The 18,135-nt window shown below is 42.8% G+C and overlaps 1 protein-coding gene across 3 annotated transcripts in view; it reads right to left on the reverse strand.

Annotated features, from left to right (window-relative positions):
- LOC110505382 (peroxidasin) overlaps window positions 1–18,135 on the reverse strand; it is an 89,973-nt gene that overhangs the window by 3,139 nt on the left and 68,699 nt on the right. For all 3 annotated transcript variants that reach the window (XM_021584564.2, XM_021584563.2, XM_036962301.1), the window contains 7 exons: window positions 18,058–18,135; window positions 17,387–17,883; window positions 17,148–17,282; window positions 16,788–16,996; window positions 1,516–1,630; window positions 1,204–1,336; window positions 79–192 (listed from right to left, as the gene is read on the reverse strand). The exon at window positions 18,058–18,135 is cut by the window's right edge and continues 929 nt beyond it. In XM_021584564.2, the coding sequence (XP_021440239.2) occupies window positions 79–192; window positions 1,204–1,336; window positions 1,516–1,630; window positions 16,788–16,996; window positions 17,148–17,282; window positions 17,387–17,883; window positions 18,058–18,135 (1,281 nt within the window). The remainder of the gene's footprint in view (window positions 1–78; window positions 193–1,203; window positions 1,337–1,515; window positions 1,631–16,787; window positions 16,997–17,147; window positions 17,283–17,386; window positions 17,884–18,057) is intronic.

Raw genomic sequence — 18,135 nt, forward strand, 5'->3', positions numbered from 1 at the left:
GTGGTTGTGCAAGTCTGTGTGTAGTGTGCACTTGTGTGTGTGGTCTGTATGGACACGTGTGTCTGTGTGTGTACATACTTTGCACTCGCATGTGGAACATGGATCATTCTTCCACCTCTCTCCGTCCGATCGCTCACGACCCGCCGCATCAGTGCAGTCTGTCTTACTCAGACGAGCTTCTAGTCGTTTAATCTGCACAGACAGACAGGGACAGGAGGGGTAAATGGAGATGAAGAAAAGGAGGTATGGAGAGCCAGGTTAGACTATTTTATAAACTAGGTGGTTACAGTACTGAATTCTGATTGGTTGAAAGCCATGGAATATCAGCCCGTATACCCCGGCTATAACAAAACATTTAGTTTTTCTGATCCAATTACGTTGGTAACGAGTTTATAGTAGCAATAAGGCTCCTCAGGGGTTTCTGATATATGGACACTATACCACGGCTAAAGGCTGTGTCCAGGCACTCCGCATTGTGCCATCCCTAAGAACAGCCCTTAGCCGTGCTATATTGGCCATATACCACACCTCCTCTGGCCTTACTGCTTTAGTAATGCACCCCATGAGGCCGTGATGCCATCTTTCTCAGCTAACTGAAGATCAGAGCGCCACTCAAAGTACGTACACACATATGTACACACACACCGCCCACGTCTTTCCTGTAATACGAGTCACGCGAACAACCTAGATTTATTTAACCATCGACTTACAATCAATAACCCTCCCTTAACATTGAAAGACCTAGGCAGCACACAGAGGGGCCAAAGCTGGGACTCGGGGCCCGGTCTGTTTAAATCCTCTATACCGCTGAGGACTTAATCAAAGCCATGTTAGCCTACAGCACCGTTAGTTCCCCTTCATCCCACCCCAGTGTGCCACATGCTACATGATCATCTACCCTCAGGCAGCATATCACGTTCAATCTGGGGATATTGAAAATAGGCTAATAATCATAATATTGGAACAGTGTCTGGATTCTACACGGTTCTGTATGGGTTCTACCTGTAAGAGCCTGAGCTGAACATGTCTGGACTTGCAGCGTAAAGGAAGGAGGGAAATAAGCACTCAAATCACTACCCCAAAATACCCGTTGTTGCTGTTTGAATGTGTGCTGAGCAGCCAGAATGAAATTGGGGTAACACTCAAGTCGTGACGAACAAACCCAGCTGATGTAGCCTGTGTGCAGTATACAACTGCTCTCACCTGCTTTCGTAAACTTGTGATTGTCTTCTGCATGTCTACGACAAAGTCTTGGAAGTCATTCAGCAAGGGTTCAGTGCTTTGTTGTGAGGTGAGGGTGACATTCACAAGATTTTCAGTAGCGTTTTCAGCTGGGCTGGAATGTAAGAAAACACACCCCAAAGTTCAGCACAACTTTATTATAGCATAACTTTGTAAGTTATAATGGTTTTAGTCACCACAGTTGTTAGCTATGATGCAGAATGGTATCACATCCAAGGAACTTAATGTAGTCAGAGAATGACAAGGTACCAAACAAGTAGCATTAGTAGTTACCTGATGTTCTGCTGTATGCTGTTGGCAGGCTTCTTCTCGGCAGAGCTCTGATCCACTGACCTGCGCCCTCTGAAATGGTAGGATAGGGCGTTGAACTGACCCTTGGTCCTGCAGTCTGGGGGGGGGGGGGGGGGGGTACAACAACTCAATTTAGTCAACATCAGGAAACTCAGATTGCATAAAGACATATGAGTTAAAACCCAGGGCCCATGCACTGTGCAGTCTTAGCCGTGATGTGATCACTGACACTGGTAAGGGTGGTAGCTTAAGTGTCTCTGCTTATAGTCACTCACTCACACCTTAGCACAGTGTGGTGGGTGGTAGGTGGGGGATCTTCCCTGGATACACACCACTTCATCTGCCAGTCCCCTTTCATCACACTTCAAAGAGCTGATCTGAGAGCAGAGCTAATGAGAGGCCACCTTCCCACACAAGGCCATTCAGACTGGTCCTAGAACAGATAATACACTCGTCTCACCAGCCCTCAAACACATGCACACACCTTATAGACAGGTTGCCTGACAAAGTCACAAAATTGTTAAGCTCGCATCGCAGGGGTAGAAGGCCGCAGAGGATGGACAAGGTTCGAGTCTCAAGTCGAGTCCCAAGTAGAACAGGTCAAGACTGGAGTCAAGTCCAAGTCGTGCATTCTAACAGCAAGTCAAGTCCAGTCAGAAGTTTTCAAGTCCAGTAAAAAAAATCTATACATGCAATGACTTCAAATACACATCTTTGTATACTTATTGAGGCTACCAGTCAGCCATTTTTATTAGTTGAATTAGCCTATGTAATTGTAAAATATAGACCTTGTGGCCGTGGTAAGGGCCTGTAATCAGCAGAAGGCAGGGCAGGTTGAAGTGCTCAGAGTGTAGATTTATTTCCAGGTCTTGGTGATCCATTGGTGAAAGTGTCATATTATACAAAATATACAAGTAGATTTACCAAATATTCACAGATATACACGGGCAATAACCCAAAATAAATAACCTCTGTGTCAGGATTAACCTGTCCTATCTGAACCAACACAGGTAAAGGGGGAGAGTATACAGCCGAACTTTGGCCCCCAGGACAATACAATTACCCAATTGGCAATTACAACGAATAAACTGATTCAATCATTTAAAAGGCAATTTCCACATCCATTGTTACATTGGTAAATTTGTCTTCAATCAGACTTAACGAGTGCTAATGATATTTCAACACCATGCATACGTGGAACAATAATTTTCTCTTATTCAACGTTCTGACTCCAAAGCGTGGAACGCAGGCCACGTAGCCTATTTCTATACGCACTGAGGCGCGGGGGCTACTATAGCAAAATCGCCTAGAACGTAGGACACAGACACATGGAACTCCGACGTAATCAGGGAAATATGAATCAAGGAAATGTTACATTTAATTAAATAAACAGAACTTCTACCTCATGAGTCTTGCGAACGTTCATGTGCACTATAAACATCGCGCCCACTCAGAGCAGGGGAACAAATGGTTGGCTAACTGGAAATGTATTGTAGACCTATCAAACGTGACACAGAAATGTCGACGTGTTGCAATAAACGGTACGGGGATGGAATGACGACACGATAGCAATTGCTGTAGTATTATAAATAATATAGATTTACCACATAGGGCATGCATTTAAAACGTGTGAAAGCAATATCAAACATTTCAACAGAATCCAAAAATAACTCCACTGGCGTGAGTTTGGAGAGCCGCGCCTATGGTGCATCTTCACCAAAGTAATAATTCATTTTCATAACAAATTCCAAATGCAAGCATCATAAGTAAACAATCCATTTCAAGCAATTGTCACATACCAAAAGACCAGTAGGTAAAAGCTAGCAATTGTCACATACCAAACGACCAGTAGGTTAAAGCTAGCAATTGTTGCCCCATTGGTAGTGGGCTTACAGTTAATATTCTTGATCACCCACATTTTTTTGGAGCTGCATATTTATTTATTATGGCAATCCTCTCTCCCTACAATTTGACGTTTTCCTTGCACCAGATCCTGTGCTGATTGACAGTTTGCTGGTCCAATCAGAGTGCCAAGTGTGTGTTTCACTAGCCAATCTGTTCAGATATAGATGTTGGGCGATGCTGACTCTGACTCTGGCTTCGTGTTGAGTAATCCACGAAGACTCAACAAAATGAGTGACAAAACATTGGTATGATTCAGATAGCAATGTATTTGAAAGACCAGCGCTTATTGTGAAAATGCATTTACTCTGTCCTCTTCTCCTCTGACCCTATCTAAGACTGACCCTCTCCACTGACAGGATATTCACTGTTTATTAGCTTTTCCCATGTTCATTTGTGAAGGCTAAATGAATCCAGGGTCAGATCCAAGAGAAGAAAGGAAAACAATCATCTAAGGATAAGAGACACAGAGCACCCTTTATTAAAGCAGAGTCATATATTTAATCCCAAAATCATTAGGTCTGGCTCTTAAATTCTCAAGGGGAATTATCTGAGCTCATAGCAAAGACTGATTAAACTAGTTGGCTGTTGTCCAATGCTGATTTTGATACAGTCATAATGGCATTCTTGACTTGATTTCTGACATTTGTTCATTTCACTATTAATTGATGAATTACCATATTACAGTCTACATGTTTCAAGCAAACCACCACAGTCCATGTGCACAAGAACGCCAAGGTAACCTGTCTAAATGACTACCGCCCCGTAGCACTCACATCTATAGCCATGAAATGCTTTTTGGCTAGTCATGGCTCACATTAATACCATCATCCCAGAAATCCTGGACCCACTCCAATTCGCATACCGCCTCAACAGATCCACAAATGACACAATCTCTATTGCAGTGGTTCCAAAACTTTTTCACTCAGGCCCCCCTTCCAGCATTGGGGAACATCCCCTTATTTCTTGCAATTCTACACATTTTGCCATGGGGTGCAGAGAAAATGTTGCAGTTTTAAAGCTCATTTTCTTGCAATTCTATACATTTTGCCATGTTTAATTTGTATTCATATGATATTTGAGTGACTCAAACATTACAACAAAATCTATGGGCTAAAAAACGATAGTTTAAAAAAATATATATTTGCAAATTTATTAAAATAAAAAAACAGAAATACTTTATTTCTGGGGAAGGCTACTAAAACATTTCTGCAACATTGAAGGTCCCCAAGAACACAGTGGCCTGCATCATTCTTAAATGGAAGAAGTTGGAACCACCAAGAATATTCCTAGAGCTGGTCGCCTAGCAAAACTGAGCAATCGGGGGAGAAGGGCCTTGGCCAGAGAGGTGACCAAGAACCGAATGGTCACTCTGACAGAGCTCCAGAGTTCTCTGTGGAAATGGGAGAATCTTCCAGATGGACAACCATCTCTGCAGCACTCCACCAATCAGGCCTTTATTGTAGCGTGGCCAGACGGAAGCCACTCCTCTGTAAAAGGCACATGACAGCCCGCTTGGAGTTTGCCAAAAGGCACCTAAAGACTCTCAGACCATGAGAAACAAGATTCTCTGGTCTGATGGAACCAAGATTGAACTGTTTGGCCTGAATGCCAAGCGTCACATCTGGAGGAAAGAAAGTTCACCTTCCAACAGGACAACGACCCTAAGCACACATCCAAGACAACGCAGGGCTGGCTTTGGGATAAGTATTTATGTGGCCCAGCCAGAGCCCAGACTTGAACCTGATCGAACATCTCTGGAGAGACCTGAAAATAGCTGTTAAGTGACACTGGGAATGGGAGAAACTCCCCAAAAACAGGTGTGCCAAGCTTGTTGAGTCAAACTCAAGAAGACTGGTGGCTGTAATCGCTGTCAAAGGTGCTTCAACAAAGTAAAGGGTCAGAATACTTATGTAAATGTGATATTTCTGTTTTTATTTTTTACACATTTGCAAATTCTAAAAAACATTTTTATCATGGGGTATTGTGTGTAGATTCATAAGGGAAAAATAAATGTAATCCCTTTTAGAATAAGGCTGTAAGATAAACAAAATGTGGTTAAAGTCAAGGTGTCTGAATACTTTCTGAATGCACTGTACATGAGAATGGTGTTCATTGACTACAGCTCAGCGTTCAACACCATACTGATCTCCAATCTCATCACTAAGCTAAGTACTCTGGATCCTGCCCTCAGATGGGGAGGGTAGGCAACAACACTTCCACCACACTTAGTCGTCACACACGACTACGTGGCCGCACACGATTCCAACACCATCATTAAGTTTGCCCGATGACAACACGGTGGTAGGCCTGATCACTGAGGATGATGAGACAGCCTAAAGGGAGGAGGTCGGAGACCTGGCAGTGTGGTGCCAGGACAACAACCTCTCCCTCAACGGGGGCGAAAAAGGAGCTGATCTTGGACTACAATAAACTGAAGGCCGAACGGGCCTCCATTCACATCGATGGTGCTGTAGTGGAGCGGGTAGGGAGCTTCAAGTTCCTCGGTGTCCACATCACTAAGGACCTATCATGGTCCAAACACATCAACACATTCGTGAAGAGGGCACAACTCCCCTCAGGAGGCTGAAAAGCTTTTTCATGGGTCCTCAGACCTTCAAAAGGTTCTACAGCTGCACCATTGAAAGCGTCTTGACTGTCTTTATCACCACTTGGTAAGGCAACTGCTCGGCATCTGGCCGCAAGGCGCTATAGAGGATAGTGCATACAGCCCAGTACACAACATGCCCAAAAGTATATGGACACCTGCTTGTCAAACATCTCATTCCAAAATCATGGGCATTAACATGAAGTTGGTCCCGCCTTTGCTGCTATAATAGCCTCCACTCTTCTTGGAAGGCTTTCCACTAGATGTTGGAACATTGCTGCGGGGTACTTTCATCTATTCAGCCACAAGAGCATTAGTGAGGTCTGGCACTGATGTTGGGTGATTAGGCCTCGCTCGTTCCAATTCATCCCAAAAGTGTTCAATGGGGTTGAGGTCAGGGCTCTGTGCAGGCCAGTCAAGTTCTTCCACACCGATCTTGACCAACCATTTCTGTATGGACCTCCCTTTGTGCACGGGGGAATTGTCATGCTGAAACAGGAAAGGGTCTTTCCCAAACTGTTGCCACAAAGTTGGAAGCACAGAATCGTCTAGAATGTCATTGTATGCTGTAGCATTAAGATTTCCTTTCACTGGAACTAAGTTGCCTAGCCCGAACCATGAAGAACAGCCCCAGACCATTACTCCTCCTCCACCAAATTTTACAGTTGGCACTATATATTCGGGCAGGTAGCGTTCTCCTGGCATCCGCCAAACCCAGATTCATCCGTCGGACTGCCAGATGGTGAAGCGGGATTTTCACTGCTCCAGAGTCCAATGGCGGCAAGCTTTCCACCACTCCAGCTGACGCTTGGCATTGCGCATGGTGATCTTAAGCTTGTGTGCGACTTCTTGGCCATGGAAACCCATTTCATTAAGCTCCAGACAAACAGTTGTTGTGCTGACGTTGCTTCCAGAGGCAGTTTGGAACTCGGTAGTGAGTGTTGCAACCGAGGACAGACGATTTTTAGCACTTGGCAGTCCCGTTCTGTGAGCTTGTGTCTCTTACCACTTCACGGCTGAGCCGTTGTTGCTCCTTGACGTTTCTACTTCACAATAACAGCACTTACAGTTGGCCTGGACAGCATTAGCAGGGCAGAAATTTGATTAACTGATTTGTTGGAAAGGTGGCAACCTATGACGGTGCCACGTTGAAAGTCACTGAGCTCTTCAGTAAGGCCATTCTACTGCAATGTTTGTCTATGGAGATTTCATGGCTGTGTGCTCGATTTTATACACGTGAGCAATGGGTGTGCCTGAAATAGCCAAATGTACACATTATTTTGTATATATAGTGTAGATCACTGGGGCCGAACTCCCTGCCATTCAGGACCTCTACACCAGGCGGTGTCAGAGGAAGGCCCTACAAATTGTCAAAGACTCCAGCCATCCAACTCATAGACTGTTCTCTCTGCTACCACTCGGCAAGCGGTACCGGAGTTTGGGATTAAAAGTCTCCCGAACAGCTTCCACTCACAAGCCATAAGACTGCTGAGCAGTTAATCAAATGGCTACCTGGACTATTTACATTGACCCCATTTTGTAATTTTTTTTTAGTTGTTCTATTTTTGCACTGACTCAATGCACACTCACTAGACTCACACTCACAGATACAACACTGACACTCCGAAAGACACACACACACACGCTAACACACACAAAAATAAATATTTTTCTTACTTTTTAACTCTACATTAATGGGAATGGGCTCGTAAATAAGCCTTTACAGTATTCGGCGCCTGTGACCAATAAAATGTGATTTACCAAAGGGTGGAGGACGAGTGGGGTGAAACATTCCCCACATTTAACATTTTTGACATTTAGCAGACACTCTTTTCCAGAGCAAATTACAGTAGTGAGTAGATACATTTTGTGTATGTGTCCCCTGTGGGAATTGAACCAACCACCCTGGCATTGCAAGCACCATGCTCTACCAACTGAGCCACACGGGACCAGCACACCACAGTATCCACCTGAATACAAATGTTTTTTTAACTCAGTGCAACTCGTGCCTTCAGCCAACATATGATCCAATGGAAAATGCACGGCGACTGGAGTGTGTCTCACAGTAGGGAGTAAATAGCTTATTATGTGTAATAGCCTACTGCTCGCAGAAGTCCTGTATTCTCAGGGGTTTGTTGAAGGGAACATTCAGCTGCTCTCCAAATATGAAAACCTCTTGTGCACCCCAGACACTACTACCGCATGCTTTGGCAAATTCAGTAAATTGGTGAATTGGCTGTGCTGCTTGTACATCTGACGACACGTTAACCAAATAATGTGGATGAAGCGAGACAAACTCCCACTGAAAGCTCTCAAATGTGTACCTACTGTCATCCCATTGTATCCTGATGGGTTAGTAAATAGAATCCTGGGATAGAATGAACAACATCAGGGCTCTCAATATAATCTCTAGCCCCTACAATCACACGGTAATATCTCTTAAAAATCCTGGCTATGTAGCAGCAGTTCTGGGGTCAGATGGTAATAGGGTACAACAGAAGAAGTAGCTGATTCTCTTCATCTCTCAAGACAAACACACTACCAAAATCAGCTAAATAACCCATTGCATTTGCTCTAATGTTGATCAAAGGTACATTTGAGCCACTAATCAGTTCAAAAGATACCCAAGCCCTGCCCTAGTCAATGCCCATTTTCACTGTGAGAAGATGAAGCCTGGAGATATGTTAATTATTTAATCTCTTCACTATCTTATCTTGCTTGATGTTTTCACATGACAGCAGTCATACAGATAGCACTATCAAACAAACGCACAATGTCAAACTTTTGTAAATGCTGTTTAAAACACTGTGGGGTACTGACCAATGATTACACACAAAGCCCAGTCAGGTGCCTCCTAATCGAATGTTAGCACAACACGACAGAGAACTGGACCCTTGTCCTGCTGCTTCTGACTACACGTTCCACATAACTAAACGTCCGAACATTGACACTGTGTAACCCCGAGTACCAGTCTTGGTAGCGTTCTTTATTTGTATGCAAGATGGAAGCAGCATGTTCTAAAACTCATTCCATTCTGATGATGTCAAGGAGAAGAGGAAGTTGACTGAAGAGGTTTGTACCATAGCCACAGTCCACAAGTGTGTAACACAGCATCAACACAACCAAGCCCAGAGACTCCCAATTCCCACAGATCGCTACATTGGAACAAAGCCACATAGAAAGACAATACAGTAGAGCTGTGTTCGAATACCCATTCTAACATACAGTATACTACATACTTAATGAGTATATACTACATATATCATATACTATTAGTTAATTTAAGTATACTGTAAACTAACAGTATCCTTTCAGTTGAGCCTACTAGCTCGTCGCCTGTCTACCGGAAATTGATGCTGTTGCTATCGTTAGGATCTAATTTTCAGAGAACAAACTCAACAGATAATATGAAAGACTTAACCTTTTTGGGATAGGGGGCAACATTTTCACTTTTGGATGAATAGCGTGCCCAGAGTGAACTGCCTCCTACTCTGTCCCAGATGCTAATATATGCTTATTATTATTTGTATTGGATAGAAAACACTCTGAAGTTTCTAAAACTGTTTGAATGATGTCTGTGAATATAACATAACTCATATGGCAGGCGAAAATCTGAGAAAAATCCAACCAGGAAGTGGGATATCTGAGGTTTGTAGTTTTTCAAAGTTTGGCCTACCGAATACACAGTGTCTATGGAGTCAAGTTGCACTTCATACGGCTTCCACTAGATGTCAACCGTCTTTAGAAACTGGTTTGAGGATTCTACTATAAAGGAGGGGCTCATGAGACCTGTTTGAGTCAGTGGTCTGGCAGAGTGTCACAGGCTCGTGACGCGCACTCCTGACAGAGTTAGCTCTTGTTCCAGTGCTTTTCTTCAGACAGGAATTCTCAGATTGGAAGATAATTGATGTTTTATGTTAAAAACAACCATAAAGATTGATTCCATACATCGTTTGACTTGTTTCTACGACCTGTAATGGAACTTTTCGAGTTTTTGTCTGGATGAAGTGCTTGCGCCTCATGAAGATGGATTACTGGGCTGAACACGCTAACAACAAGTGGCTATATGGACATAAATGATGGACTTTATGGAACAAATCAGTCATTTATTGTCGAACTGGGATGCCTGGGAGTGCCTTCTGATTAAGATCATCAAAGGTAAGTGAATATTTATAGTGTTATTTCTAACTTCTGTTGACTCCAAAATGGCGTCTATTTCTCTGACTGGATTGGGCTCTGAGCGCCGTTCTCAGATTATGCTTTTTCAGAAAAGTAAAAAAAAAATCTCACACAGCGGTTGCATTAACCTGTTAGAGCTCTAGGGGCGCTATTTCATTTTTGGATAAAAAACGTTCCCGTTTTAAGCGCGATATTTTGTCACGAAAAGATGCTCGACTATGCATATTCTTGACAGTTTTGGAAAGAAAACACTCTGAAGTTTCAGAATCTGCAAAGATTTTGTCTGTAAGTGCCCCAGAACTCATTCTACAGGCGAAACCAAGATGATGCATCAACCAGGAATTAGCAGAATTTCTGAAGCTCTGTTTTCCATTGTCTCCTTATATGGCTGTGATTGCGCAAGGAATGAGCCTACACTTTCTGTCGTTCGCCCAAGGTCTTAGCAGCATTGTGACGTATTTGTAGGCATATCATTGGAAGATTGACCATAAGAGACTACATTTTCCAAGTGTCCGCCTGGTGTCCTGCGTCGAATTCGGTGCGCAATTGCCAGCTGCTTCTACTTTACCATTTGATTCAGGGGAGAAAGCATGTGTCCAAGAACGATGTATCAATGAAGAGATATGTGAAAAACACCTTGATGATTGATTCTAAACAACGTTTGCCATGTTTTCAGTCGATATTATGGAGTTAATTTGGAAAAAAGTTCGCGTTTTGAGGACTGAATTTTCGGATTTTTTTTGGTAGCCAAATGTGATGTATAAAACGGAGCTATTTCTAATACACAAGGAATCTTTTTGGAAAAACTGAGCATCTGCTATCTAACTGAGAGTATCCTCATTGAAAACATCAGAAGTTCTTCAAAGGTAAATGATTTTATTTGAAGGCTTTTATGTTTTTGTTAATGTTGCGTGCTGGATGCTAACGCTAATGCTAACGCTAAATGCTAACGCTAAATGCTAACGCTAGCTAGCTACTTTTACACAAATGATTGTTTTCCTATGGTTGAGAAGCATATTTTGAAAATCTGAGATGACAGTGTTGTTTACAAAAGGCTAAGCTTGAGAGATGGCATATTTATTTCATTTCATTTGCGATTTTCATAAATAGTTAACGTTGTGTTATGCTAATGAGCTTGCTGATAGATTTACACAATCCTGGATACAGGGGTTTTTTCATAGCTAAACGTGACGCAGAAAACGGAGCGATTTGTCCTAAACAAATAATCTTTCAGGAAAAACTGAACATTTGCTATCTGAGAGTCTCCTCATTGAAAACATCTGAAGTTCTTCAAAGGTAAATTATTTTATTTGAATGCTTTTCTGTTTTTTTGTGTAAATGTTGCCAGCTGAATGCTAATGCTAAATGCTACGTTAGCCATCAATACTGTTACACAAATGCTTGTTTTGCAACGGTTGAGAAGCATATTTTGAAAATCTGAGATGACAGTGTTGTTAACAAAAGGCTAAGCTTGAGAGCTAGCATATTTATTTCATTTCATTTGCGATTTTCATGAATAGTTAACGTTGCGTTATGGTAATGAGCTTGAGTCTGTATTCACGATCCCGGATCCGGGATGGGGAGATCAGAAAGGTTAAGGAGACGTCTATCTTTAATTCTGTGAATAACAGTTGTATCGTTATCAATGTTTAATATGAGTATTTCAGCAAAATAACTGAATGTTTTGGAATCAAAACATTACTGCACATAACGAGCCAATGTAAACTGAGATTTTTGGATATAAATATGCACATTATCGAACAATGCATACATGTATTGTGTAACATGATGTCCTATGAGTGTCATCTGATGAAGATCATCAAAGGTTAGTGATTAATTTGATCTATATTTCTGCTTTTTGTGACTCCTATCTTTGGCTGGAAAAATGGCTGTGTGTTTTTTTGACTTGGCTATGACCTAACATAATCATATGTGGTGCTTTCGTTGTAAAGCATTTTTTAAATCGGACACGGTGGGTAGATTAACAAGATGTTAATCTTTAATTTGCTGTATTGGACTTGTGTGAAAGTTACATATTTCAAAAAAATATTTTTGAATTTCGCACGCTGCCTTTTCAGCGGAATGTTGTTGAGGGGTTCCGCTAGCTGAACGCCTGCTCTAGAAAGGTTAAACCAAGTTTATTCTGCTCAGAGGATCAATACAGCTGCATTAGACAAAAACATGGTTTCACCCGTGGTAGTATACATAACTCACTTTGGGTGGAGTCTCCTTGTTATCACTAAACATTGCATCATTATTGCTACGCAGGGAGATGAGTGATATGGGCCTTAAACGGTTCCTCCCCTTATCAGTACTGCTACATGTGATCATTTTCCCTGCACTCAGCCTCTCCCAAGCGTCATTATGGCACCCCTCATGTCTCTATTATACCTAATGATTAATAATATAAAAGGCTCAGAAACCAAACCTATCACTATGCAACCTCTTGCTAGGTAGTTAGCATAACAAATGACTACTTGGATATTTTACGACTTCGGGTGTGTTCTTAAATTCAATCTGGAGTGCCAGAGTGTGCTCGTAAATTCAGAGCGTTGTCAGATTGTCAGCATGTAAATTCTGAAACCGAGGAGTAGTGTTGATTTGAGCGTTCTGACTTTACAATCTAACGTTGGTTAGCTTGCTAGCTACATCCAGATGCAAATGAACCACTCTGACCATTTTATTCGCCCTAGCAGAGCTGGTTAGGCAGTTTTCATGTTATCCAGAGCATTGGTGACTGTAACTGCGCTCATATTATTCTGCGCTCTGGTACACTCAGACGAAAGTGCTCTGAAATCGAGCAAATTTGCACCCGAATGTCCATTGAGAACACACAACGAGTATACCATTTAGCTAAGCTAAGAATGATGGGAAAAATCAAATAAACATTGGGTAATTAGTTAGCCTATAGTTAATATACTGGCAAGTTTGATGCATAAGTAGCCAACTGACATTAGCTAACAACATACGGTATATACTGCTGTAATGATATGCTATGTGGTTCGTAAGGACAGCCTACCTAACAAATTGTCAGCCAACATAACGTTTAAGGTAACTTATTTGAAAAGGCAATACTTGACTACATTGCGCAACATCTTCTTAACATTTGTCAACATTTGTTAAAGCAATTCTTTGTATCTCTTGTACTTCAGCTACATATTTTCCACCATTTTCTTCAAATCTGAAAACGATGTGAAGCCACGCCCATTTCCTGAAGAATAGTATTATGGCCCCTAAAGTACGGGAAAAGTGTCCTCTGCGCGTAAAATACATATTTTGAGTTATTTAGTATGACACCTGGGAACTTTTGGCATACTAACTACAATTGAAGTCGGAAGTTTACATACACTAAGTTGACTGTGCCTTTAAACAGCTTGGAAAAACACCAGAAAATGATGTCATGGCTTTAGAAGCTTCTGATATGCTAATTGACATAATTGGAGTTAATTGGAGGTGTACCTGTGGATGTATTTCAAGGCCTACCTTCAAACTCAGTGCCTCTTTGCTTGACATCATGGCATGGGAAAATCAAAAGAAATCAGCCAAGACCTCAAAATTGTAGACCTCCACAAGTCTGGATCATCCTTGGGAGCAATTTCCAAATGCCTGAAGTTACCACGTTCATCTGTACAAACAATAGTACGCAAGTATAAACACTATGGGACCACGCAGCCGTCATACCACTCAGGAAGGAGACGCATTCTGTCTCCTAAAGATGAACACACTTTGGTGCGAAAACTGAAAATCAATCCCGGAACAATAGCAAAGGACCTTGCGAAGATGCTTGAGGAAACAGGTACAAAAGTATCTATATCCACAGTAAAACGAGTCCTATATCAACATAACCTGAAAGGCCGCTCAGCAAGGAAGAAGCCACTGCTTCTTCCTTGCTGAGCGCCATAAAAAAACAAGACTACGGTTTGCAACTGCACATGGGTATAAAGATCGTACTTTTTGGAGAAATGTCCTCTGGTCTGATGAAACAAAAATATAACTATTTTGGCCATAATGACCATCGTTATGTTTGGAGGAAAAAGGGGGATGCTTGCCAGCCAAAGAACACCATACCAACCGTGAAGCACCGGGGTGGCAGCATCATGTTGTGGGGGTGATTTGCTGCAGGAGGGACTGGTGCACTTCACAAAATAGATGGCATCAAAAAGAGGGAAAATTATGTGGATACAGTGCCTTGCGAAAGTATTCGGCCCCCTTTGAACTTTGTGACCTTTTGCCACATTTCAGGCTTCAAACATAAAGATATAAAACTGTATTTTTTTGTGAAGAATCAACAACAAGTGGGACACAGTCATGAAGTGGAACGACATTTATTGGATATTTCAAACTTTTTTAACAAATCAAAAACTGAAAAATTGGGCGTGCAAAATTATTCAGCCCCTTTACTTTCAGTGCAGCAAACTCACTCCAGAAGTTAAATAAGGATCTCTGAATCCAATGTTGACCTAAATTACTAATGATGATAAATACAATCCACCTGTGTGTAATCAAGTCTCCGTATAAATGCACCTGCACTGTGATAGTCTCAGAGGTCCGTTAAAAGCGCAGAGAGCATCATGAAGAACAAGGAACACACCAGGCAGGTCCGAGATACTGTTGTGAAGAAGTTTAAAGCCGGATTTGGATACAAAAAGATTTCCCAAGCTTTAAACATCCCAAGGAGCACTGTGCAAGCGATAATATTGAAATGGAAGGAGTATCAGACCACTGCAAATCTACCAAGACCTGGCCGTCCCTCTAAACTTTCAGCTCATACAAGGAGAAGACTGATCAGAGATGCAGCCAAGAGGCCCATGATCACTCTGGATGAACTGCAGAGATCTACAGCTGAGGTGGGAGACTCTGTCCATAGGACAACAATCAGTTGTATATTGCACAAATCTGGCCTTTATGGAAGAGTGGCAAGAAGAAAGCCATTTCTTAAAGATATCCATAAAAAGTGTTGTTTAAAGTTTGCCACAAGCCACCTGGGAGACACACCAAACATGTGGAAGAAGGTGCTCTGGTCAGATGAAACCAAACTTGAACTTTTTGGCAACAATGCAAAACGTTATGTTTGGCGTAAAAGCAACACAGCTGAACACACCATCCCATCCTAAACATGGTGGTGGCAGCATCATGGTTTGGGCCTGCTTTTCTTCAGCAGGGACAGGGAAGATGGTTAAAATTGAAGGGAAGATGGATGGAGCCAAATACAGGACCATTCTGGAAGAAAACCTGATGGAGTCTGCAAAAGACCTGAGACTGGGACGGAGATTTGTCTTCCAACAAGACAATGATCCAAAACATAAAGCAAAATCTACAATGGAATGGTTCAAAAATAAACATATCCAGGTGTTAGAATGGCCAAGTCAAAGTCCAGACCTGAATCCAATCGAGAATCTGTGGAAAGAACTGAAAACTGCTGTTCACAAATGCTCTCCATTCAACCTCACTGAGCTCGAGCTGTTTTGCAAGGAGGATTGGGAAAAAATGTCAGTCTCTCGATGTGCAAAACTGACAGAGACATACCCCAAGCGACTTACAGCTGTAATCGTAGCAAAAGGTGGCGCTGCAAAGTATTAACTTAAGGGGGCTGAATAATTTTGCACGCCCAATTCTTCAGTTTTTGATTTGTTAAAAAAGTTTGAAATATCCAATAAATGTTGTTCCACTTCATGATTGTGTCCCACTTGTTGTTGATTCTTCACAAAAAAATACAGTTTCATATCTTTATGTTTGAAGCCTGAAATGTGGCAAAAGGTCGCAAAGTTCAAGGGGGCCGAATACTTTCGCAAGGCACTGTATATTGAAGCAACATCTCAAGACATCAGTTAAAGCTTGGTCGCAAATGGGTCTTCCAAATGGGCAATGACCCCAAGCATACTTCAAAGTTGTGGCAAAATGGCTTAAGGACAACAAAGTCAAGGTATTGGAGTGGCCATCACAAAGCCCTGACCGCAATCCTATAGAAAATTTGTGGGCAGAACTGAAAAAGCGTGTGCGAGCAAGGAGCCCCACAAACCTGACTCAGTTACACCAGCTCTGCCAGGAGGAATGGGCCAAAATTCACCCAACTTATTGTGGGAAGCTTGATGAAAGCTACCCGAAACGTTTGACCCAAGTTAAACAATTTAAAGGCAATGCTACCAAATACTAATTGAGTGTGTGTAAACTTCTGACCCACTGGGAATGTGATGAAAGAAATAAAAGCTGAAATAAATCATTCTCTCTACTATTATTCTGACATTTCACATTCTTAAAATAAAGTGGTGATCCTAACTAACCTAAAACAGGGAATTTTTACTAGGATTAAATGTCAGGAATTGTGAAAAGCTGAGCTTAAATGTATTTGGCGTATGCAAACTCCTAACCCTAACCCTAACCCTATGACCAATAAGCATACTATATAGTCAATTCACGTCACAAATAGTATGGTAGTGTGGTTAGTATGAGTATTCGAACACAGCTTACGTCTATGGCAAAATGTAGTGGACTATCTAGGGAAGAAGGAGTCCTTCAAGACACAGCATCAATGTGAATAACGTGTTTTATATTCCATGTGACCCACCTTCGCAGCAGTCCTGCCACATGCGCAGGTCAATGTTGGGGATGTCATCACAGCTGCCATATCCGTGGGGCAGCTCTGCCACGTTGAACACGTCCTGCTGGATACGGGTGATGTTGTCACCGTTGTCACACAGTACCCTTGTCAGAGACGCCTGCTTCAGCTGGGTCAGCTGGGCCGGGGTGAACACACCTGGGTTTTCATACCAAAACCTGGTAGCACCAGGAGGAGGGAAGGTTACACTAGTTATCTGTAAACATCCCATAAATACAAAGGCTACCCTTCTGTAACTATCTCATCCTTCTGAAAGGGAGGGAAAAAGTAATCTGACTAGAATTGGTAGCTGAGGGGATGTGAGCTCACCGGTCCCCGTCTCTGAGTCGTTTGAACTGGGCAGCCAGCAGACACATAAGGGTGGGCCCCAGCCGGCTCCCAGGAACTAGGTCCTCAGCCATCAGAGCAGGGAACAGGTCGATGTTCAGGGGAGTGCCGTATAGCCTGGAGAGAGAGAAAAGTACAGATTGTTTTTGATAAGGTAATACAGTTATTTAACCTTGATTTATCCAGGGGTGAGTTTCCTGAAAGCCTCATAGCTAACATACCTCTGTAGCTTCTCCCTGACCTGGGGGTTCTTGATCTCGTTCCTCAGGTCATCAAAGCTCTGTGCTGAGGTCAGGTTACAGAAGGTCCGGTAGTCGTTGTAGGGCGGTATCCCGTGATCCCTTCCTCTCTGGATGTTCATGGCGGCCAGGTCCAGCGCAACTGAGTGGGCCATGGAGAACAGCCTCTCCGTCAGCTCCGTGTTCAACAGCTGGGTCGACACGCGCATCTTCCCCGCCACTCCGAACAGGCCCCGCAGCAGGGGGTCAATGCCCCCTTCGTTGACGATGCGGAAGGGAGAGAAGAAGGCACGGTGTAGGGAAATGTGGCCCTGGGGGATGGGCTGGAAGTTCTCATCCAACCGGTACAGGATGGGGTTGATGAGGGTGTGTCCGAAGCGGAAGGCGGCCGTGGCGAAGGCATTGAGGATGCCGGCGTTGACGTTGGGGTTGTAGCCGTGGTAGTCACCAATCAGCTTCATCCCCGCATCACCCAGGACCTGAGGGAGGGGGTGAAATCATCATCATCATCAATATTATAGTCAACATCATACTTTTAATTACTTACAGACACAGTACCTTTCATCAATCTGAAGACCTTTCACAAAACCCTATGTTCGAGTATGAGAAAGAAGTAGATTTATATTATGAGGGAGAGAAGTGCAGGTTCTCACCTTGGGCAGCCAGTGATTGTAGGTGATGTGCTGCATCTGTGCGCCAACTATCTTCCTTGCTTCGTGGTAGATGGTGTC

The sequence above is a fragment of the Oncorhynchus mykiss genome, chromosome 25 (assembly GCF_013265735.2).
Source record: "Oncorhynchus mykiss isolate Arlee chromosome 25, USDA_OmykA_1.1, whole genome shotgun sequence".
Classification (NCBI taxonomy): Eukaryota; Metazoa; Chordata; class Actinopteri; order Salmoniformes; family Salmonidae; genus Oncorhynchus; species Oncorhynchus mykiss.